The sequence below is a fragment of the Odocoileus virginianus genome, chromosome 7, assembly GCF_023699985.2.
Source record: "Odocoileus virginianus isolate 20LAN1187 ecotype Illinois chromosome 7, Ovbor_1.2, whole genome shotgun sequence".
In the NCBI taxonomy this organism is placed as follows: domain Eukaryota; kingdom Metazoa; phylum Chordata; class Mammalia; order Artiodactyla; family Cervidae; genus Odocoileus; species Odocoileus virginianus.
The window spans coordinates 43778665-43801764 of NC_069680.1; the positions used below are offsets into that span (position 1 = coordinate 43778665).

Here is a 23100-nt window from a genome sequence, read left to right on the forward strand (position 1 = left end):
ATTGAATTTGAGTCTTCTGCACTGTTGGCAGATTACTCACTGTCTGATTCACCTATTAGTGCTGGTTAACCAGGAAGGATTTCATCAGCACTGAAGATTCTGTCACTATATATAAAAAAGGGAGAAATAGAAAATTCTATAAGCTAAGTACCAGGTTTGGGAGAAATTACCACTTTTTATCATCACAGCCCTTCAAAACAGAAAGTACTGTTGTCCCTTACAGATGAGGACATTGAGGATCACTGAGGTTATCTAACTTGCCCAAAGTCAATGTCAACAGCAGAGCTAGGATTCAAACCACAACTGTATTTAAATTTCATGTTTTTTCCCAGTCTGCCATGTTGTCCCTTGCTGGAACTTTATGATAATGCAACAATAATAAATAATAATAATATTGCTTACCAGACACCTGTTTGTTGTGTGTCTGGAATTGTGCTAAGAGCTTTAAACGCATTATTTTATTTATCACACCAAACCTGTGAAGAAGAGATTATTTCCACCTTACCGAAGAACAGAGACTTGGAAAAATTAGGTGACTTTTCCTTCAATCTTGTGGCTGGTAAGTGGGATCCTTGACTTTTGAGGCCAGAGCTACCATCTATGATGCTGTTTTTCTGGGGTGGTTTGGAGAACCTGAGGTTTGGACTGTTATGAGGTTGACCTGCTCCTTTTTTGGAGATGGGTCTGTGGAAGGATGCCTACGTCGATCTGTGTGCAGCAAATAAACACAGCCGTTTGGGGTGAGTTAACACCTTTTTACCAAGTTGCTTAGTTCAAAAGTCAGTAGAATTCTCTTCATGCTTTTCTTTTACAGATATTTATCTCTGTTGCTGGACCATTGTCTAAAGGTGAAAAGGCCCACGTGGCTGGTATCGACTCTGAGGCGCTGAAATTGACTAAGAATATTACTGAAGTGAGTTCCTGCCCAGAAGGCCTACATCGTGAGCACCAATTTTGTTGTCTGCCTTGTCTGCCTGGTATGTTATACACACGCAAACAAAAAAATCCAGTAATCAGAGTGAAAATCAGGGTAAGGAGTAGCATGTAGTAATACTGAAGAGTGTTTATACGCATTTAGTTCTCCTGCATTATGGCATGACTGAAAAGAAAAAAAACTATGACATTATTTTCCCAAGACTAACTTTTACATTTATTTACTTTTTAATTGAAGGATAATTGCTTTACAGAATTGTGTTGGTTTCTGCCAAACATCAACATGACTCAGCCATAGGTGTACATATGTCCCCTCCCTCTTGAATCTCCTCCCCACCCCACCCTTCTAGCTTGTCACAGAGCCCCTGTTTGAGTTCCTTGAGATACACAGCAAATTCCTCTTGGCGATATATTTTATATGGTAATGTAAGTTTCCATGTTACTCTCTCCCTACATCTCAGCTTCTCCTCCCCTCTCCCCATGTCCATAAATCTATTCTGTATGTCTGTTTCTCCATTGCTGTCTTGCCAATAAATTCATCAGTACCATCTTTCTAGATTCCATATATATGCATTAGTATATGATATTTATCTTTCTCTTTCTGACTTACTTCACTCTGTATAATAGGCTCTAGGTTCATCCACCTCATTAGAACTGACTCAAATGTGTTCCTTTTTATGGCTGAGTAATATTTCATTGTGTATATGTACCACAACTTCTTAATTCATTCATCTGTTGATGGACATCTAGGTTGCTTTCATGTTCTAGCTATCGTAAATAGTGCTGCAGTGAATGTTGGGGTGCATGTGTCTTTTTCAATTTTGGTTTCCTCAGGGTGTATGCCTAGGAGTGGGACTGCTGGATCATATGGTGGTTTTATTCCTCCAAGGCTAGCTTATTTTATCTTTGTCACACTAGTTTGATGTGAGCATGAGTAAATATAATTTGTAAATGACATGTACCTCAGAAGTGAGAGGATTTATTTGTTTAGCTCCATTTTTCAATACCCAAAAAAGACTAGTTTGTGGATATTAAAATTGACCACATCAGAACTGGTTAGAATGTATCATAATAATTGTGGAGCTCTAAAAGCAAGAAACTTCTACTCTTAAGAGATATGTCTCAACACTTCCCTTCAATCAGAAAGTCTCTAAGAAAAATGTTTGTCCTAGCACTGAAGCCTGCAAAATACATTTGCATTTTGCAACTGAATAACTAGATGAGCTAGAAAAGCAACGGATAAAAACCAACCATTTTTTAAAATCAGTATTTTTGAAATGAAAACCCAATTTCAGATCGGAAATCCTCTGAACACTAGCAAATTAAAAGCTAAGCGAAATGCAGTTGTGCAGACTTTTATTTTCAACACGGAGTAGAGTTGACTACTATGATATACAGATAAGCATTTCCCAGCTGCATCATGAAGGAAGACAGGAAGATAATGGAAAACAGCACATGGGCATATGCAATAGATTAATAGAACCATAAAGGATGGTAGTAGGTTTCATATTTGGCTTTCCAGGCCTCCAGTACTTAAGCTGCTAGACAGATGTGGGCCCTGTTTATGAAAAGATTCTAACCATCTTACTTGGCCTTCTCTCCAGGTTTTAACAACCCTTATGGAAAATCTGTCATAATCCAACCCATTTATATTTAAGCCTATTTATATTTAGTCTTCTACAAATGAGAATAAAGAATGGCTTCCTGGCTTTTTGTAATCTGCTGGTAAAGAATCCACCTGCAATGCGGAATACCTGGGTTTGATCCCCGGTTTGGAAAGATCCCCTGGAGAGGAGAAGGAAATGGCAACCCACTCCAGTACTCTTGCCTGGAAAATCACATGGACAGAGGAGCCTGGTAGGCTACAGTCCATGGGGTCGCAAAGAGTTGGACACGACTGAGCGACTTCATGCTCACTCACAAACACCATCTACTTGTCTTATGAATTGAGATCTTTACTCATATTTTTAAACCCTAAAATGCAAATTAAAATGAAGATAATATGCTTTGCATATCAAGCTGTTAAGGACTTTTGTTTGCTTGCTTTTTTTGTTTTGCTTTATTTTATTTTCATTTTCAAAGTGATCTCAGTCCTAGTGAGTTTGCTTATGAAATAAGCAAACTTGCCTACGTCACTCTTGGAATGTAAATTGTTAAAACATTTTAAGAAAGAAATCCTGATATGCGGGTCAAAAATTTGAAAATCTACTGATACTATAATAGATTTGCATATGTATAACATTTCACTGTGATACCCAATGATGTGAGATTAAGTAAATTTCAAAGTATTCAAAGATTGGAAGACTATGTATCAATCAAAATCATGTCTTCTGATATATTTCTGATACAAACCTCAATGTATATAAATTTCCTTAAGAGAGTTCTAACTGATCTGCTGGCTGGATTAATTGATTCTCTCTGCTCCATCTCTGAAACATCCTGGATGGTGTTCAATATGTACTAAAAATCTTCCCACTTCTATTCCTTTTTGAAAAAAAATTTAAGCTTATCAATATCCAAATTGTTTCCAAAAATTTTTGCAATAGTAATATATAATTTAACATTACATAAATCAGTAAACAAATACACAGAAAAAACATTTAATTTCTATGAAAATTATTTTTAGTGCTTTGTAGAATTTCAGTAAAGTCGAGCTACTAAAAAAATTATTAATGAATTAGGTGGAGGCAAAATACATGGGAAAAATAATGAAACTATGAAAGCCTTTCATACAGATTATTGAAGTCTTTAACTTTTCTTTCCATCAAAAAGAAAGGAAGAAGGAGAAAGAAAAAAGAAATTGTAAGTGATACATTTTGTATGTGACTTAAGTGTGAAAAAAGCTGGAATTCTAATAACTTGTTTCTATATCACAAAAGTGGCAAATAATTATACAGGTATACTTTATAAACTGAATTATTTGTAGTAATTTTTCTGTGATCCCCTATGTGAATTGACATTTTTTTAATAAAAAAAAAGTCCTTATCACATCACCATATCCAATAAGAAGGATTCTATGGTACACTGCATACATTGCACATATATGTTTATATATATATATTAATATATATACACACACACACACACACACAGGTATGTATTTACTCACATGTATATATGTGTGTATTTATATGTGTAGGAATGCACCAAAATAATATCTCAGAGTGGTTGATATATAGGTGCTTTTTACACTTTCCTAAAATTTATACAGTGAGCATATGTAGTAGTATACTCAGAAACAAATACATTTTAAAATATTATTTTCAAGAAAACAACTCCTTTTTTAATATTGATAAATTTAGGTTTTACACATTGGAAGAAAGAAAGAACTTGTGCTATTATATCCCTGTCATGCCATAAGCATTCTGCAAGGTAATTCATTAAAGAGGTCAGTCCATTTAGAAAGCAGTATAATTCTACTGGCAAGCAATTCAAGATGTACTTTGACTTGGTTTTCTTAAACATACTGCTGCAATGATATAGAACCCTGATACCCTGTATTTAAATTTGGTTCTGAGTTTCCACAATTTGTTTATTTTTTCCTATTGACATATCATTGCCTTTGTTTACTAAAGTATATATGTTTAAATTTCATGGCTTGTTTATGTATTGAGTAGTATTTTGTTTTATCAAAAAGAATGCTGTGAAAAGAAATTATTAAGAAAGTCATGTTCCTAGGAAAGATGGTATACATAATTTTTGCTGTTCATGCGAATAGGGCAGATTAAAATAAAGTGCATACCAGCTATCTTCAGGAAACATCCTGGAAGATATTACTGGACACTTTACTAACATCCCATTGGCCAGAATTTAGTTACATGACCATGCAAAGGAGGCTGGGAGATGTAGTCTTGACTCAGGACAGCCATGTCTCCTAGTAAACACTCTCTTCTTATGAGAGAAGGAAAAATGGATATTAGGTGAATCAGGGATCTCTGCAACATTGATTGATCTTTTACAAAGTTCTAAATTAAGAAAAATGTAAAGACATTGTAATGTGTTGAACTGTGTAGTAATCACCATTTGCAGTTAGGTTTTTGGCACCTATAGTGGGCATACCAAGTAAGTAGTTCCCCAGTAAAGCGATCCCAGGAAGGCAAACAAGGAAGCTTTGACTTCAGAGAGCGAGTTACGGGACAGTGTTAAAAAGGAAAAGGAAAGCAAGTGAAGAATCATGTTCTGGTACACACATTCTCCAGTGCAGCAGGTAAGCCACTGGGACTGTGAGATGAAGGCAGAGAAATAGGACAGATCCCCTGACCTGTTTTATCAGAGCCCCTGAAAAGCTTTGTCATATTAATAGCTTGTAATATGATAGCTGACATCTTTACCAAGCAGATATTAAATTGTGTTTCATAGTTTAAGTTCGGGCATGACACTGCTTTCAAATCTTCCATCTGACACTTACAGGATGATCAGTGTATTCGGGTTTGCCCAAGACTTCCCCAGTTTTAGCACCGAAAGTCTCTCATCCTAGGCAAACAGGGATGATTGGTCCTCCTAGCTATTTACAAGCTTCATGTCCTTGGGCAAGATACTTGATTTCTTTGAGTCTGGTTCTTTAACTGTAAAAGGGGAGTAGTAATAGTTCTGACCTTTTGTGATTATTGTGAACAATAAATGGAATGTGTTAATAGTGTGTAGCAGAGTGCTTGGCTCAATAAGTGTTAATATTATTATTTATTGTTACCATTTTAAGAATTATAACAGGTTCATGTACATTTGAATGGGTTCATTTGAATGGATCTGATGAGTTCATATACATTTTACCTGCATTCTTCTGAATAGAACTACATGCTATATTGGAATAAGTGAAACTGAGAATTTGTGATGGTCCTATAACATATTGCTCATGAATGACAATGAGCTACTGTAACTGAGGAATTTTCTTTTAAAATTTAACATAAATCTCAAGTGTTTCTTCTCTCACTTTCTCTGTATACTAATCCACTAATCTTTTGTTGTTACTGCCATGGAATCTGAAATGAGAATATTTTCTGAACAGTTACGTAAAGTAATTGTCTGAAATGTTACAGTAAATTCGAGTAGCACTGTCATATATACATGCTGGTTCTGGGCCCTAGCTTGAAAGAGCTGAAATCACCTAGTGGAATTTTAAGTCAACAGACAAGCCAGCAACTGAGACAATCCCACCTGTACTTAAAATGGCTCCCCTGTTCTCACCTAGAGCCTGTCTACTCCAAGTATAGTTTATAAGCCAGCAAAATCCACATTACCCAGGAGTTTGTTAGAAATGCAGAATGTCAGGCCCTGCCCCAGACCTACTCAATCGGACCAATGCCGAAACCCTCATTTAGAGATTCTGATTTAATTGCTCTGAGATGGGACCTGAGTGAGAGAGTGAGTGAAAGTCGCTCAGTCGTGTCCAACTCTTTGCAACCTCATGGACTGTAGCCCACCTGGCTCTTCTGTCCATGGGATTCTCCAGGCAATAATACTGGAGTGGGTTGCTGTTTTCTCCACCAGGGGATCTTCCTGAGCCTGGGATTGAACCTGTGTCTCTTACATTTCCTGCACTGGAAGGCGGATCCTTATGTATACATAAAGCTGATTCGCTTTGTTATATAGAAGAAACTAACACAACATTGTAAAGCAATTATACTCCAATAATAAATTTTTTAAAAAAACTAAGAAAAAGACAAATAATGCTATGAAGTTATTAAGAAAGTCATATACCTGAAAAAAACAGAATAAATTATTTTTGCTGTTCATACTAGGGGGGCAGATTAGATTTTGCCTATTCTTTTTATTTAGATGATTACAAGTTTAGACACTACTTAGGCTTTTCTCTTAAACTTCCCTTTATATTTTCTCTTTCATCTTTCTCTGTTCCCTTGCTGTTCCCCTTATATTTTCTCTTCTTTCACTGTTCCTTTGCTATAACCTAGCTTCCCCCACAGCAATTATCATCACTTGCCATCTGTATTTATTTGTGCATTGCCTGCTTCTACCTTGAGAATGTGAAATCTTTGGAGACCAAGGACTTGTCTTCCAAGGGTATCTCCAGCTCCTAGAAAGTGCCTGGCACACAATAGGTATTAATAAACACTTCTTAAGGAAATGAATTTTCCAGAAGACAGTGTTGTATGAAAAAGAAAGTGAAAGTCACTCAGTTGTGTCCAACTTTGCAACCCCATGAACTATACAGTCCCTGGAATTCTCCAGGCCAGAATACTGGAGTGGGTAGTCTTTCCCTTCTCCAGGGGATCTTCCCAACCCAGGAATCGAAACCAGGGTCTCCCGCATTGCAGGCAGATTCTTTAGCAACTGAGCTATCAGGGAAGGCCATTGTTGTATAATACTTAACTAATAGCAATCCAGTGATTCATTTTATTTTTAAAGTAAAGGAAAACAAACATGAATATGATTTAAAATGTTGTGTATTAAGATAGCAAACCTGGTAATAAAGTTCATTCCTACACATTATAACAAACTATGTCACTTAGTGGCAAAGGAATAGAAAGAAAGAGGAGTGAAAAGGAAACTGTGAGCACTTACTGGGCAGGTCCCTTGCAGTTCTTTTAGCTGTGCAAGTGAAGTGTGATTATCTCCAACACATGTATGAAGAAATTCGGTTCAGAGAGATTAAGCAGCTTGTTAGAGATATTATTGCTGTTCAAAAGTTAACCAGTCTTTAGAACTTCAAATATTCTTTTCCTTAAACAATACTGTTCTTGCCAGGATTTGTGGACTTTGGAAAGTCAAATGAGAAGTCAGAGCAAGAATTGGGTCATCTCAGTGGCCAGTGGCAGTCATCTCTTAATATGAATATATACTTAGCAACCTTCTTCCCTCCTCCCCCCAAAGCTGGTAAAGGCATCTCTTCCAGTGCTTTTGGTCATTCTGACCTCTTTTTCATATGTTCCTATTGCTAATCATCCTATAGATGTAGGCATAGGAACTTCCCTGGTGGGCCAGTGGTTAGAAATCTGCCAATGCAAGGGACGTGAGTCCGATCCCTGGTCCAGGAAGATTCCACATGCTGTTGGGCAGCTAAGCCCATGTGCCACAACTACTGAAGCCTGAGTGCCCTAGAGCCTGTGCTTTAGCACAAGAGAAGCCACTGCAGTGAGAGGCCTGCACACCACAACTCGAGAGTAGCACCTCCTCGCTGCGACTAGAGAAAGCCCGTGTGCAGCAGCAAAGATCCAGCACAGCCAAAAATCAACCAGTCAATCAATAAAAATTTTTTAAAAATGAAGTAGGCATAGCTCTCAGTAACTCTTTTAACTTTTGTCTTGGGAGAAATTCTGTCTCTTGATACGATTTTTCAACAACCTTCTCCACTACTATATTTATATTTCATTAGCTTAGCCCTTCCACTCATGTTTCAGCAGTGTTTTTTTTTTTATCATCCCTGCAGACTTCCCTTGCTGTTGCATGACCACCTTGTGTTTAAACACTTGCTCCATTTTTTCCCATGGGCAGGCGAACGGAAAACCAGTGATTGCAAACACGACGGAGGTAAACCAGAATGTGTGTTCTGCATAGAGGGGAAAGAGTACACAGACACAAGGCATCATTCTGACAAATGCATAAGATGTAGCACCTGTGATGAAGAACACGGTAAGTGTCTTTAAAAAACATTCAAAAGGGACAGATCATGGTACTGCATGTAGCACCACGTATAATACAGTCAGAAACTGGGACCTAAGCTGGTGCTATGTCAGCCTACAGGAGGGAGAGGGTGGGGCTGATGGGGATGAAGCAGGATCAGGTACTGTGTGAATGACCGGTCTAGACATTTATGGGTCAAGTCTAGGCAGTTCTTCCAGATGTAAGAGAATGACTAAATGTAAGCATGATGAACAGGACCCATCAGCTCTAATCAGAATTGCAGAGACTTTTTTTCCTGCCTTGATTTATGCTTGTAAAATGGCTTTTGTTCTTAGCCAGAAAGAGCTCAGAAGCCTGCAGATACAAGGACAGGGAAACCCAAGAGGTGGGTGGACTGCTCCCCCTTTCTCTGAGGATCTGGCTTGTCCTGATAATTACTGTTGAGGACCTGAATTTTCATGGATATTCTAGTCTGTCTTGAGGGTTCAGATTAAAATAAAGCAGAAGTACTCCCCATTTTGTTAGACATCAAGAACTCTCTGAACATAAAGTTTTCTTGTCCCTGTTCAGTCTCTAAAGCAGTATTTCTCAACCCTGACTGTATAGTGGAATCAAACAGGAAGCTATGAAAATTGCCAACATTTAGATCCAATTTCAAGGGCTTCCTAGTGGTTCAGATGGTCAAGAATTTGTCTGCAGTGCAGGAAACTCAGGTTCGATCCCTGGCCTGGGAAGATTCCCTGGAGAAAAGAATGGCTACCCACTACAGTATTGTTGCCTGGAGAATTCCTTGGACAGAGGAGCCTGGCAGGCTACAGTCCATGGGGTCACAAAGAGTTGGACACCACTGAGTGACTTTCACTCACTCTCTCACTCAGGTCCCAACTCAGAGTAATTAAATCAGAATCTCTAAGTAAGGGTTTTGGCATTGGTCTGATTGAGTAGGTCTGGGGCAGGGCCTGACATTCTGCATTGCTAACAAGCTCCTAGGTGATGCTGATGTTACAGATCTATAAGCCATACTTTGAGTAGCCAGGCTCTAGACAAGAACAGGGGAGCCATTTTAAGTAAAGGTGGGATTGTCTAGGTTGCTGGATTTTCTGTCTGCTTAAAACACTGCTAGATGATTTCAGCTCTTTCAACCTGGGGTTGTCTATTTGGCATTTAAACGCTAGTTATGTTACTAAAGGTTTGATAGTTTGACTGCTGATGTCAGCGCTGGATCTCAAAAACCCATGCTGCTCCTGCCCATCCTTTTCATTGTTCATTCATCAAATTGGTTTTCTAGGGCTAGAAGTGGAACAAAACTGTACCCGGACCCAGAATACCAAGTGCAGATGCAAATCAAACTTTTTTTGTAACAGTTCTCCGTGCGAACACTGTAACCCTTGTACCACGTAAGTTTTAGTCTTTCTCTGGTTAAAACAGTAGGCATATCTCGAGAGAAAATGATCTCCTGAAAGGGAAGCAACACTGGCTGAGAGTGAAGAATTTGGGTTTTAATCTTGCTTTGCCTCCAAGAAACTAGATAACCATTTTTTCCCCCAAACATCCTGTGTCTAAATATTTATTGAACACCTCCTGCATACTTGATTCTGTGCTGGCTGCTCAAGCCATTGATGTATGCAGACACATGCCTGGTCTTGAAGATCTAAGGCTAGAGGCAGAGAGTGTCAAGGAAGATGATGGTTATTATGTTCAGACCATATGGTAAGACTTGTGCTTCAGATTTTGAGTTATATAGGAAAACCTTTCAACTCTGGGGGGGTGGGTAAAGATATGACACATGACTTGAGTCTTGAAAAAAGGAAGGAAAGATACTTACCTGGTATATACAGATAGAAAGGACATTTCAGGCAGGGGAACAGCAACTGCAACAAGGCAAATGGAAGCTCTGGAGAACAAAGGACCTGGCTGGAGTTTAAGAAAGACTGAGAAGGAACCAGGTCAGATCATGAAGGACCTGTCTTTCATGCTAAAGTGCTTGATTTTAACCCAAAGATAGGACACCTGATTCTAGGTTTCACTTTTCTTCCGATTAATCAGGTGATTTTGAACAGATCACATAACCTCTCTGCACTTTGGTTTCCACACTCATTTTGTTGTTGTTCAGTCACTAAGTCATGTCCAACTGTTTGCGACCCCATGGACTGCAGCATGTCAGGCTTCCCTGTCCTTTACTATCGCCCAGTGTTTGTTCAAACTCATGTCCATTGAATTGATGATACCATCCAACCATCTCATCCTCTGTTGCCCTTTTCTCCTCCTGCCCTCAATGTTTCCCACCATCAGGGTCTTTTCCAGTGAGTTGGCTGTTTGCATTAGGTGGCCAAACTATTAGAGCTTCATTTTCAGTATCAGTCCTTCCAATGAATATTCAGGGTTGATTTCCTTTAGGATTGACTGGTTTGATCTCCTTGCTGTCCAAGGGACTCCCAAGAGTCTTATCTAGCACCAGAGCTCAAAAGCATCAATTCTTTGGTACTCAGCCTTCTTGATGGTCCAACTCTCACATCCATACATAACTAATGGAAAAACCATAGCTTTGACTATATGGTCCTTTGTCAGCAAAGTATTGTCTCTGCTTTTTAATACACTGTCTAGTTTTGTCATAGCTTTTCTTCCAAGGAGCAAGTGTCTTTTAATTTCATGGCTACAGTCACCATCCACAATGATTTTGTGGCCCAAGAAAATAAAGTCTGTCACTTTCCATTTTTTCCCCCATCTATTTGCCATGAATGATGGGACTGGATGCCATGATTATAGTTTTTTGAATGTGGATGCAAATAATACTCACTTGTCTTATCAACATCTTTTCTGTGACAATCAGATTGGGTAATATGTGCTGTAAAAATTTGTCAAAGCTCACCTAGTTAGGGAATGGGCAGAGCCAGCTTATAATTCAGATAATTTGTCAGTATTTGGCTGTCTGAAGAAAATCCTACAGGGACTTCTTGAGTGCCCTATCACTAGTTGATATAAAAAAGGAGGTCTTTAGGGGCTAGCTAGGTAGACTCCATAAGCAGCAGCCTGGGCAGTGGGCTATTATCTGAGCATTTTACTGCTCCATAACTGTTTTGAAATTGCTTTTGGCAATTTATGATTTTAAGTTTATTAGCTAATTAAACTTTATTTTTATGTCTATTCTTTTTTCTCACATGTTGATATTTTAATGCCTTTTTTTTTTCCTCAAGGTATTTTTAACCCATAGTCATTCTTTAGGATATTTTCCATCCAAACACCCAAATTATGTTACGAATTTGCACCAAGTAGATGCTAAAAGAAACTAAGATCGTGTCATCCGATCTCATTAGGCATGCATGCTTAGTCGCTCAGTCATGTCTGTGTCTTTGCGACCTCATGGACTGTAGCCCGCCAGACTTCTCTGTCCATGGGTTTCTCCAGGCAAGAACACTGGAGTGGGTTGCCATTTCCTTCTCCAATCTGGTCCTATCACTTCATGGCAAATAGATGGGGAAAAAATGGAAACAGTGACAGACTTTATTTTCTTGGACTCCAAAAATCACTGTGGATGGTGACTGCAGCCATGAAATTAAAAGACACTTGCTCCTTGGAAGAAAAGCTATGACAAACCTAGACAGTGTTTTAAAAAACAGAGACATTACTTTGCTGACAAAGGACCATATAGTCAAAGCTATGGTTTTTCCATTAGTTATGTATGGATGTGAGAGTTGGACCATAAAGAAGGCTGGGTGCCGAAGAATTGATGCTTTCAAACTGTGGTGTTGGAGAAGACTCTTGAGAACCACTTGGACAGCAGGGAGATCAAACCAGTCAGTCCTAAAGGAAGTCAACCCTGAATATTCATTGGAAGGACTGATGCTGCAGCTGAAGCTCCGATACTTCAACTGCCTGATGTGAAGAGCCAACTCATTGCAGAAGACCCTGATGCTGGGAAAGATTGATTGCAGGAGGAGACAGGGATGACAGAGGATTAGATGGTTGGTTGGCATCACCGAATCAATGGACATGAGTTTGAGCAAACTCTGGGAGATGGTGAAGGACAGGGAATCCTAGCATGCTGCAGTCTATGGGGTCGCAAAGAGTTGGACACGACCGAGTGACTGTACAACAACAGAAAGCTAATCTAGAAATATTTGAGGGAATATGTTTGCCCGAGATGCAAAAACAGATAAAATGTCCCTGGATTTACAGTACGTTATTGAAAATGATCAAGGAATCAGTCCATCAGACTTTTTGAATTCCCTCTCTGTTTTTTTCTAGGTGTGAACATGGAATCATTGAGAAGTGCTCACCAACTAGCAACACCAAATGCAAAGGTTATTATTTCTTTTTATGATTATACTCTTCTTTCTCCCAAACTCACTGTAAAATACGAAGAAAAGGCAATCCATTTTGATTCTATGAGTACTTTGTTTTCATCTTTTTTTTAATAATCTTAAGAAGTACGTACTTTCATATACCATGTACAATGTTCCTATCTACAGGATCCAGATCTCACTCAAACAGTTTATGGGCCCTGCTGATCCTCCTCATTCCAATAATTCTAATAATATACAAAGGTAAGCTCTTACTTCATTCAAATGGCAGGTTGAAGTGACTTGGGAAGCCATTGTTTACAAGAATTCCCTTCTGTCTTTTACTTGTAAGAAAGCTCCTAGCAGGTAGCAACTCTGATATAGAGTTAAATTCCTACTTCTAAATGCACCCCTGAGAGCTGATAAGAATAGATGATATTATCCTTCAGCTACTGTTTTTGAGCAACCATTCTGGGGCACTGATTGGATATTCCCATCCTCCCCACGAACAAGGGCATTTTCATTTAGACAGCAGCCAAGTTGGCCAAGAATTGGAAGTAGTCCTTCACTCTACATTGAGATAATCCCCTGCATAAAGAGAACTCCAAGAGCAAAGGGATTGCGGCAGACGCTTGAGAAACTCATCCCTCTCTGTGCCTCTTCTCCCTTGTCCAGACCCCATGTTTTTTAATTATTTAACCACTTTAACCTTAAAGACTGTGGCATACCTTTTATGCAAGAGTTACTTAGTAAAATCATCAGGTAAACAAAAATTTGGAACACTTACAATTGTACTCTGGGCTTCTCAGGTGGTTCAGTGGTAAAGAATTTGTTTGCCAATGCAGAAAACACAGGTTCGATCCCTGGGTCAGGAAGATTGCCTGGAGAAGGAAATGGCAACCCGCTCCGGTATTCTTGCCTGGGAAACCCCATAGACAGAGGAGCCTGGTGGGCTACAGTCCATGGGGTCACAAAAGAGTCGGACACAACTTAGCGACTAAAGCAACAGCAATAATTATTCTAGAAAACTCCCATTAGATCATTCATACAACACATAGCAGAGCCAACTTTCAATAGCACTGATACATCCAATTTTTCTTTTCTATTGGAACAAACCACTGTTTCTCCAGGTCAACTGAAGATAAAAAAAAATTATCTTGCCTTGAGAGGTTGTTTAGCTGAAAATATAAACTCAATGTTTAAACACTTTAAATGCCACTTCATGGCAAACCGATGTCAACTTTCTGTAACCTATGGCTTCTCTGCCCTGCTGTAGCCATGTTACCCAGCTTCAAGCCAGTGAGACGGAGTGGTGATGGCCACACAATAAGGCAAAAGCCAGCTTCAGACTAGGCCAGTGTGTGGTAACTGGATGGCTCCATTAAGATGTGGCATATCAGGACATTCCAGATGGTCCAGTGGTTAAGATTTCATCTTCCAGTGCATGGGGCATGGGGTGTAGGTTCGATCCCTGGTTGGGGAGCTAAGAGCCTACATGCCTTATGGCGAGAAAACCAAAACGTAAAATGGAAGCAATATTGTAACAAATTCAGTGTGTGTGTTAGTTGCTCAGTCATGTCCTAGCTCTTTCTGACCCTAATGGACCGTAGCTTGCTGGACCCTTCTGTCCATGGAATTCTCCAGGCAAGAACACTGGAGTGGGTTGCCATTCTCTTCTCCAGGGGATCTTCCTGACCCAGGGATTGAACCCAGTCTCCCACGTTGCAGGCAGGTTCTTTACCATCTGAGCCACCAGGGAAGCCTTAACAAACCCAATAAAAGACTTTAAAAATGGTCCACATTAAAAAAGTATCTTAAAAAATTTTAAAGAAAGATGTGGCATATCTCTGTACCACTTGAATCAGTGGGATGGAATTTTCAAAATCAGGACAAATCTGCCTCTTCTGGTGCTTGGTTGCTGTAAATTTTAGTGAATGAATTTCTCCTTTCCTCTCATGCTTCTCTTAGTATGAGACTTTGTTCTCTCTTGCTTCCTACAAGACTGAGACCTGAGTCTGATAGATATTTCTTGGATCTTTCAGTGGTGAAAAGTCAACACGGGAAGAAAAAGAAGGGTTATCACAACTCTGAAGCCTCAAATGATGTAAGTGTTGACCAAAAAAATAATCATTCAGCTTTTTACTTGTTACCTTTTAAAAATTAATTAATTTATTTTCATTGGAGGCTAATTACAATGTTGTGGTGGTTTTTGCCATCCATTGACATGAACCAGCCATGGGTGTACATGTGTCCCCTACTTGTTACTTTTTAAAAAGCAAACCTTTATGGTGCTCGTGTGTGCATGGATTAGAGGGGCATCAAAAATGAATTAAGATATGGTGCCCAGTTTATAAGAAACTTCTATACAATAACATACAAATAAATTCTTATTAATAAGTTCTCACTTACACAAAGGGAGCTGACAAAAGGATATGGCCAAGCTTCCATGTTCCATGTTGGTATTATTCATGAACAGAAATGAAGGGCATGGATTCAACATGCCCAAGCAAAGAGATTACTCTGAAAGCCCACACTAAAGGCCCACCTCAGCTCTCTCCAGTCACTTGTTACCTTATCTGTCACCATATCTTTTTCCACCATGGAATCAAAGCATGTCACATCTCTAAAAAAAAGGAGTTCCCTGATGGCCTAGTGGCTTTCAGTGCCGTAGCCTGGGTTCAGTCCTTCTCAGGGAACTGAGATCCTGCAGGCCGTGCTCAAAGGAGAAAAAAAAAAACAGCCAAAGGTACACTGGGGAGAGTAACCAGCTCACCTGATGAATATTGATTTTTCTCACTTGGGGCCAGTGGGATTTAGGGTTCTTTAAATCAATACAGTACAAAATCATTTCAACTTAAACTACATTCTTGTGTCAAAAATTCAAATCGTTACAGTAAAGAAAATGTTAGAATGATGTGTACTATGTTTATTTTCATGGGTCTATACAAAGAATGATCTCAGCACATTTCACGAATCCCTTAGATTTCTTGCTTCTGTAAAAAGTGAACCACTATTCCCTTTGTTTCTGGTTAGGCTGGAACGTTTCAGAATAAAAATTTGAATGGTGGGAAAACCCTCCTTAGTCATTTAGTCTAATTTTATACATCAAGTAAGTGTACTTTCTTGAGTATTAAGGAAGAATTAGAAGATTGCATTTAGAGTATTCTAAATATATGTTTATTTCCCTCTCTCCTTCCCTCTGTTTTCTTTTTTTTTTTTTTCTCCCCAGGAAGGGAGGCAACTGAATTTAACAGGTAAGATTTTTGTCATTTTGTTTCATAGAGATGGCTTCCTTGGGAGTAACAGGCTAATTTTGCAGTTAAAATAATGTTGGGAATTTCAGTGACACATTGTGGGGTCTTGCTATTCCTTGAGGCTGCATTTCTTCCTGCTCACTAACAAGGGTTTATTAGGCAGTGTGTTTAAATGTATAACTAATACTCATTATTAAAAATAAGTCAGGTAACATCAGATGCTATATTCTTAAAGCTTTGTTTTCCTTCACAAGCAGTTGGGTATAGTATAGAACTCTGCCTAAACTCCTAGGTAATCTGAATTGTAGACTCAGTTGTATACTTACTCTTGGTGTATCCTAGTTCCAGTGAGTCAGTGATAAGATGGTCATAAACCCTTGGCCTGCCTTTTAGATTTGTGGATCATTGATCATCAGATCCATGAGGGTGTTAGAAATGAGTTTTTCTAGCTCTCTTATTATATAGATGAGAAAAGAAGACACAGAGATGTTACGTATCGTTCCCAGGGTATAGAGCAAATTACTGAGGACATAGGAGGAGCTGGGATAAGAACTCAAGGTTGTTTCTGTTTTTACTTTTCCCCAGTTGGCTCTTTAGATCTCTAGGACTTACCCATATTCTTAAGTACTGTAAGAAGAGAAATAACTGTGGTTTTTCAGAAGTGGGAATTTTGTTTGGAAAAACAAATTTTCAGAGATTCTTCTCTGTTTTTCAGATGTTGACTTGGGTAAATATATCCCTAGTATTGCTGAACTAATGAAAATAACTCAAGTTAAAGAATTTGTTCGGAAGAATGGTATAGAGGAAGCCAAAATAGATGATATCATGCATGACAATCTCCATGAAACAGCTGAACAGAAGGTCCAACTGCTCCGCAGTTGGTATCAAAGTCATGGGAAGAAAAATGCATATTGCACTTTGACTAAAAATCTCCCAAAAGCTCTTGCAGAGAAAATTTGTGACATAGTCACGAAGGACATTACTAATGAACGTGAAAATGCAAACTTGCAAAATGAAAATGAAAACTTGGTTTAAAGTGAAAAACAACTAACTCAGTTCTGAGAATATACTAAATGTTCTAAATATGTTCAAATAAGTTCTGAGTAGCTATAGATATTGCTTGGCTTGACTTTTTACTGGGTGTGTTTTCTTTTTTCATTTATTAGATTTGTAGAGCTAATATATTTGCTCAAAGCTATTCATAGAGCTAATAGCTTTGAGCATTTCATGATTCTGCCTTGAAGGATTTTTAAAATCTAGTTGGGTAGATGAACTCTGGTGAGAGTAAATACCCATGTTCATCTTCTTGCCTACTAAGTGTGTAAAAAATCATGTATTCAAAGATTGAGATCATGTTCAAGTGTGTAACATATGATTCTGTCAGTGTGAATGTAATTAATGTATGTGAACACAGATGCCTATCCACAGGTTGACCCCATTCCACGAATTAGTAGATGTGATCATTGTTGCCATGTGACAGTCAACTGCCTCTAAATTACCTCCCCAGCTCTACTGATAATTCTAGAGATTTTTCCATATTTACAAATTTTGTTTACACCTTTGAGAGGAGTATGTTCAGGGAAAACTTGCACATATCCTCTGAATATAAAATTTAATAAGGTTCTACCTCAAAGATCTTTGCACAGATTATTGGCCTTTCATAGTGAACTATTTCCATTTTGGATTCACATAGAAAATGCAGACTCAATTATAATGCTTGAATATTTTATATTTGTCACTGTAGATCAAATAACCTACTTCTTTCTCAGGTGTCAAACATTTTGATCATGAAAGAATTACTAGATCACTGTCATCTCTCTGTTTTCACCTTGATGTGCATCTAGGTAGACTGTGAACCCCCAGACTTGAAAGGACTTCCTAAGAAACACTGAATGATTGATGAAAAGCTGGGGCTGCCCTTAGAAACATCTAGCTTGGTTTGGAGAGGCCAGCTGCTCTTATGGAAGGTAGCTTTGTGGCATATCATGAACCCATGTCTATCACCAAAGCTGATAAGATAGATTCTTATTTTGTTCCATCCCCCACAAAGTGCTCAGTAACTTGCCATGTGTTCTCTCTTGATGTAAAGGCAGCTTATACACAGCAGAAGTGAAATCATACTGCTGCTGCTGCTAAGTCGCTTCAGTCTTGTCTGACTCTGTGCGACCCCATAGACCGCAGCCCACCAAGCTCCCCCGTCCCTGGGATTCTCCAGGCAGGAACACTGGAGTGGCTTGCCATTTCCTTCTCCAAGGCATGAAAGTGAAAAGTGAAAGTGAAGTCACTCAGTCGCGTTCAACTCAGCGACCCCATGGACTGCAGCCCACCAGGCTCCTCCGTCCATGGGATTTTCCAGGCAGGAGTACTGGAGGAGGGTGCCACTGCCTTCTCCAGAAATCATTATAAGTGTTAAGAATTGCCTGTTTTCTGTAGCTTCTTAGACAAGCCCCTCTCCCCACTATCACTTCCTTGCTTTTACATTTAAACACTTTTGAAAGTTTGTATTAACTGTGAATGTTAATAAATACTATTTATGTTTATATAGTTGTAAATGGAAGACAGTTATAAGCTGAAGCAGATGCTCAGAACTACCTAAAGAGCGTCCATTGATGGAAGATGCTTTTCCCTTATGTTTGGAAATAGAAAATATAAACAAAAATATTTTATTAAAATCATGTTTTTGGTATTTCAGGTTATCTCTTTTTTGGTGGGACCTTGCTTTTTATTTTCCCTTTTTCTATTTATTACTAACTGTAACCTGTTCATTAATCTTTCATCCATTCTCTGATCTCTCAGGAGGTATCTTCTTTTGAAAGGCTTTTAGTGGTTAAATCATTTCCTCTATAGGCTTCTACTCTAAAGCATATATCTCCTAAACAACACATAATTACTTATTATGTGAGGACTTACCATGACAGGATTATATATTAGGCACTAGAAGTGTTGTATACTGACACATGTAAATGAAATCTAGCAAAATGGTACAGATGAACGTATTTGCAGAGCAGGAATAGAGATGCAGACGTAGAGAACAGACATGTAGACATAGGCAGGGAGAGGAGGGTGGGACAAACTGGGAGAGGAGCGTTGATACATATACAGTGCGTGCGTGCTGCGTCACTTCCGTCACGTCCGACTCTGCAACCCTGTGGACTGGCGCCTTCCAGGCTCCTCTGTCCATGAATTCTCCAGGCAAGAATACTAGAGTGAGTTGCCATTTCCTCCTCCAGGGTATCTTCCCAACCCAGGGAGTGAAGCTGCGTCTCTTAGGTCTCTTGCATTGACAGGCGGGTTCTTTACCACTAGCACTACCTGGGAATCCCATGTTCCAGTACCATGTGTAAAATAGACAGCTAGTGGGAACCTGCTGCATAGCACAGGTAGCTCAGCTGAGTGCTCTGAGATGACCTAGAGGGGTGGGAGGGAGGCTCATGAGAGAGGGGATACATGTGTATGTATAACTGATTTACTTTGTTACATGGCAGAAACCAACACAACATTGTAAAACAATTATATTTCAATAATAAAATTCCTTAACAATATGTATAACTGGACATAAGAAAAAGAAAAAAGTAATTAGTTCAAAGGATTGGTGTTATTGGTAAGAAAGCTAAATGGGGATTTTGAAATATTCCTTCCTGTGTACTTTTTATTTCTGGCTCCATAAAGACCACTGGACTATCTCTCTTTTTTAAAATTTAATTTTAACAATACATTTTGTTAGTTCATTATTTCTCAATGTTATCATTTCAACATGTAAGCAATATAAAAACCATTAGATCATTTGCATTCTTTTTTGTTTTCCTAGTAAAGCCTTCAAAATCTGGTTTGTATTTTAGTTACAGTTTTAAGCACATCTCAGTTTGGACTGGCTGCATTTCAAAGATTCAACAGCTGGTGGCTAGTGGCTATGGTACTGATAGTTCAGGTCTCTATCTTTATTAGGGCAGGTCTGCAAATTTAACTCTAAGGCTGGTTTAGCCCTACTGCTAAAGTCCAGTACTTTTACCATCTTTTCAAGGGGTTCTCTTCACTGTGGTTGGTTGGAGTGTCATCTCCCACCCTCATGTCACCGCTGGGAATTGTTCTGCTTACAGCACCCATAGCTGTCCTTTGCTGGCTCTCGGAGTCTGATCTCTGCACATGCACATAGTAACAGCCCAAAGATTTCAAAGAATCTCTGCACAGATTTCTGGAACTTTCTTTCTGTGTAACTTCCTTCTTTTCAGTACTCTGTTGAGAAGTCTGGCAGCCTCAGCCTCCTAAATGCTACCCTCTGCCCCTCAACTTGATAAGAAGACTATTCTCTGCTTAGAGTTCCTCCTGTACCAGGGTCTGAAAAGAGCTTGTGGGCAGAAGGTCTGAGTGATCATAGGGGTCACCTCATTAGTTTCTCTCCTCTAAGGGACAATCTGTAATCTCTATTATCTGGTTTTCTAGTTCTAGACAACAGTGGGGCAAGATGATACTAGTTCGTCTTCATGGCCAGAAGCAGAGGTCCTACAGACACATCTCAGTTTATTGTGCTTCACTTTATTGCATTTTGCAGATGTTGTGATTTTTACCAACAGGTTTTGTGGCAACCCTACATCGACCAAGACTATTGGCGTCATATTTTTCTAACAGCATTTGCTCACTTCATGCTCATTTTGGTAATTCTTGCAGTATCAATATCTTGGACTTTCTCATGATGATTATATTTATTATGGTGATCTGTGATTAGAATCAAATCCCATACCCACCAGAGATGCTCAGAGGGCTCAAACCAACCTTTTGCGCACCAGGACTCGGAGACTCCACAGAGACTGAGACAGAACTGTGTTTGGGTGTCTCCTGAGGAGGTACGGGTCAGCAGTGGACTGCTGCAGGGGCAGGGGCTCTGGGTGCAGTAGACCTGGGTATGGCATAAGCCCTCTTGGAGGAGGTCACCATTAACCCCACCATAGAGCCGCCAGAACTTACACAGGACTGGGGAAACAGACTCTGGGAGGGCACAAAGAGAAACTTGTGTGCATGAGGACCCAGGAGAAAGGAGCAGTGACCCCACAAGAGACTGACCCAGACTTGCCCATGAATGTCCATATGTCTCTGGCAGAGGCGTGGGTCAGCGGTGGCCTACTGCAGAGTTGGGGGCACTGAGTGTAGCAGTGTGTGCATGGGACCTTTTGAAGGAGGTCGCAGTTATCTTCATTACCTCCACCATAGTTTGGCCTCAGGTCAAACGGCAGGGAGGGAACACAGCCCTGCCCTTCAACAAAAAATTGGATTAAAGATTTACTGAGCATGACCCTGCCCATCAGAGCAAGACCTGGTTTCCCCCTCAGTCAGTCTCTCCTATCAGGAAGCTTCCATAAGCCACTTATCGTTTTCCATCAGAAGGCAGACAGACTGAAAACCACAATCCAGGAAAACTAACCAATCTAATCACGTGGATCACAGCCTTGTCTAACTCAGTGAAACTACGAGCAATGCCATGTAGGGAACCCAAGATGGATGGGTCATGGTGGAGAGTTCTGACAAAACGTGGTCCGCTGGAGAAGGGAATGGCAAACCACTTCAGCATTCTTGCCTTGAGAACCCCATGAACAGTATGAAAAGGCAAAAAGATAGGAGACTGAAAGATGAACTCCCCAGGTCGGTAGGTGCCCAATATGCTACTGGAGATCAGTGGGGAACTAACTACAGAAAGAATGAAGAGATGGAGCCAAAGCAAAAACAACACAGAGCTGTGGATGTGACTGGTGATGGAAGTAAAGTCCGATGCTGTAAAGAACAATATTGCATAGGAACCTGGAATGTTAGGTCCATGAATCAAGACAAATTGGAAGTAGTCAAACGGGAAATGGCAAGAGTGAACGTCAACATTTTAGGAATCAGCGAACTAAAATGGACTGGAATGGGTGAATTTAACTCAGGTGACCATTATATCTACTACTGTGGGCAAGAATCCCTTGGAAGAAATGGAGTAGCCATCATAGTCAACAAAACAGTCCAAAATGCAGTACTTGGATGCAATCACAAAAATGACAGAATGATCTCTGTTTCCAAGGCAAACCATTCAATATCACAGTAATCCAAGGCTATGCCCTGACAGTAATGCTGAAGAAGTTGAAGTTGAATGGTTCTATGAAGACCTATAAGACCTTTTAGAACTAACACCCAAAGAAGATGTCCTTTTCACTATAGGGGACTGGAATGCAAAAGTAGGAAGTCAGGAAACACCTGGAGTAACAGGCAGGTTTGGCCTTGGAGTACAGAATGAAGCAGGGCAAAGGCTAATAGAGTTTCGCCAAGAGAATGCACTGGTCGTAGCAAGCACCCTCTTCCAACAATACAAGAGAAGACTCTACACATGGACATCACCAGATGGTCAATACTGAAATCAGATTGATTATGCTCTTTGCAGCCAAAGATGGAAAAGCTCTATAAAGTCAGCATAATCAAGACCAGGAGCTGATTGTGTCTCAGATCATGAACTCCTTATTGCCAAATTCAGACTTAAATTGAAGAAAGTAGGGCAAACCACTAGACCATTCAGGTATGACCTAAATCAAATCCCTTATGACTATACAGTGGAAGTGAGAAATAGATTCAAGGGATTAGATCTGATAGACAGAGAGCCTGAAGAGCTATGGATGGAGGTTCATGATGTTGTACAGGAGGCAGTGATCAAGACCATCCCCAGGAAAAAGAAATGCAAACAGGCAAATGGTTGTCACAGGAGGCTTTACAAGCAGCTATGAAAAGAAGAGAAAGGCAAAGGAGAAAAGAAAAGATATACCCATTTGAATGCAGAGTTCCAAAGAATAGCAAGGAGAGATAAGAAAGGCTTCCTTGGTGATAAATGCAAAGAAAGAGAGGAAAACAATAAAATGGGAAAGACTAGAGATCTCTTCAAGAAAATGAGAGATACCAAGGGAACTTTTCATGCAAAGATGAGCACAGAAATGACAGAAATGGTATGGGCCTAACAGAAGCAGAAGATATTAAGAAGAGGTGGCAGGAATACACAGAAGAACTGTTCAAAAAAGATCTTCACAACCCAGATAATCACG

At 39.6% G+C, this 23100-nt stretch overlaps 1 protein-coding gene across 2 annotated transcripts in view; it reads left to right on the forward strand.

Annotated features, from left to right (window-relative positions):
* The window catches only part of FAS (Fas cell surface death receptor), a 31885-nt gene extending 13154 nt beyond the window's left edge, over positions 1–18731 (forward strand). Inside the window, exons 2-9 of one of the 2 annotated variants that reach the window (XM_020895828.2) lie at positions 815–941; positions 8383–8520; positions 9800–9908; positions 12757–12812; positions 12981–13055; positions 14834–14895; positions 16021–16045; positions 16761–18731. In XM_020895828.2, the coding sequence (XP_020751487.2) occupies positions 815–941; positions 8383–8520; positions 9800–9908; positions 12757–12812; positions 12981–13055; positions 14834–14895; positions 16021–16045; positions 16761–17080 (912 nt within the window). In that variant the 3' untranslated portion in view covers positions 17081–18731. Of the gene's footprint in view, positions 1–814; positions 978–8382; positions 8521–9799; positions 9909–12756; positions 12813–12980; positions 13056–14833; positions 14896–16020; positions 16046–16760 lie in introns of both variants that reach the window. The other variant, XM_020895827.2, reaches the window with a different exon arrangement.
* The last annotated feature ends 4369 nt before the right edge of the window (positions 18732–23100 follow it).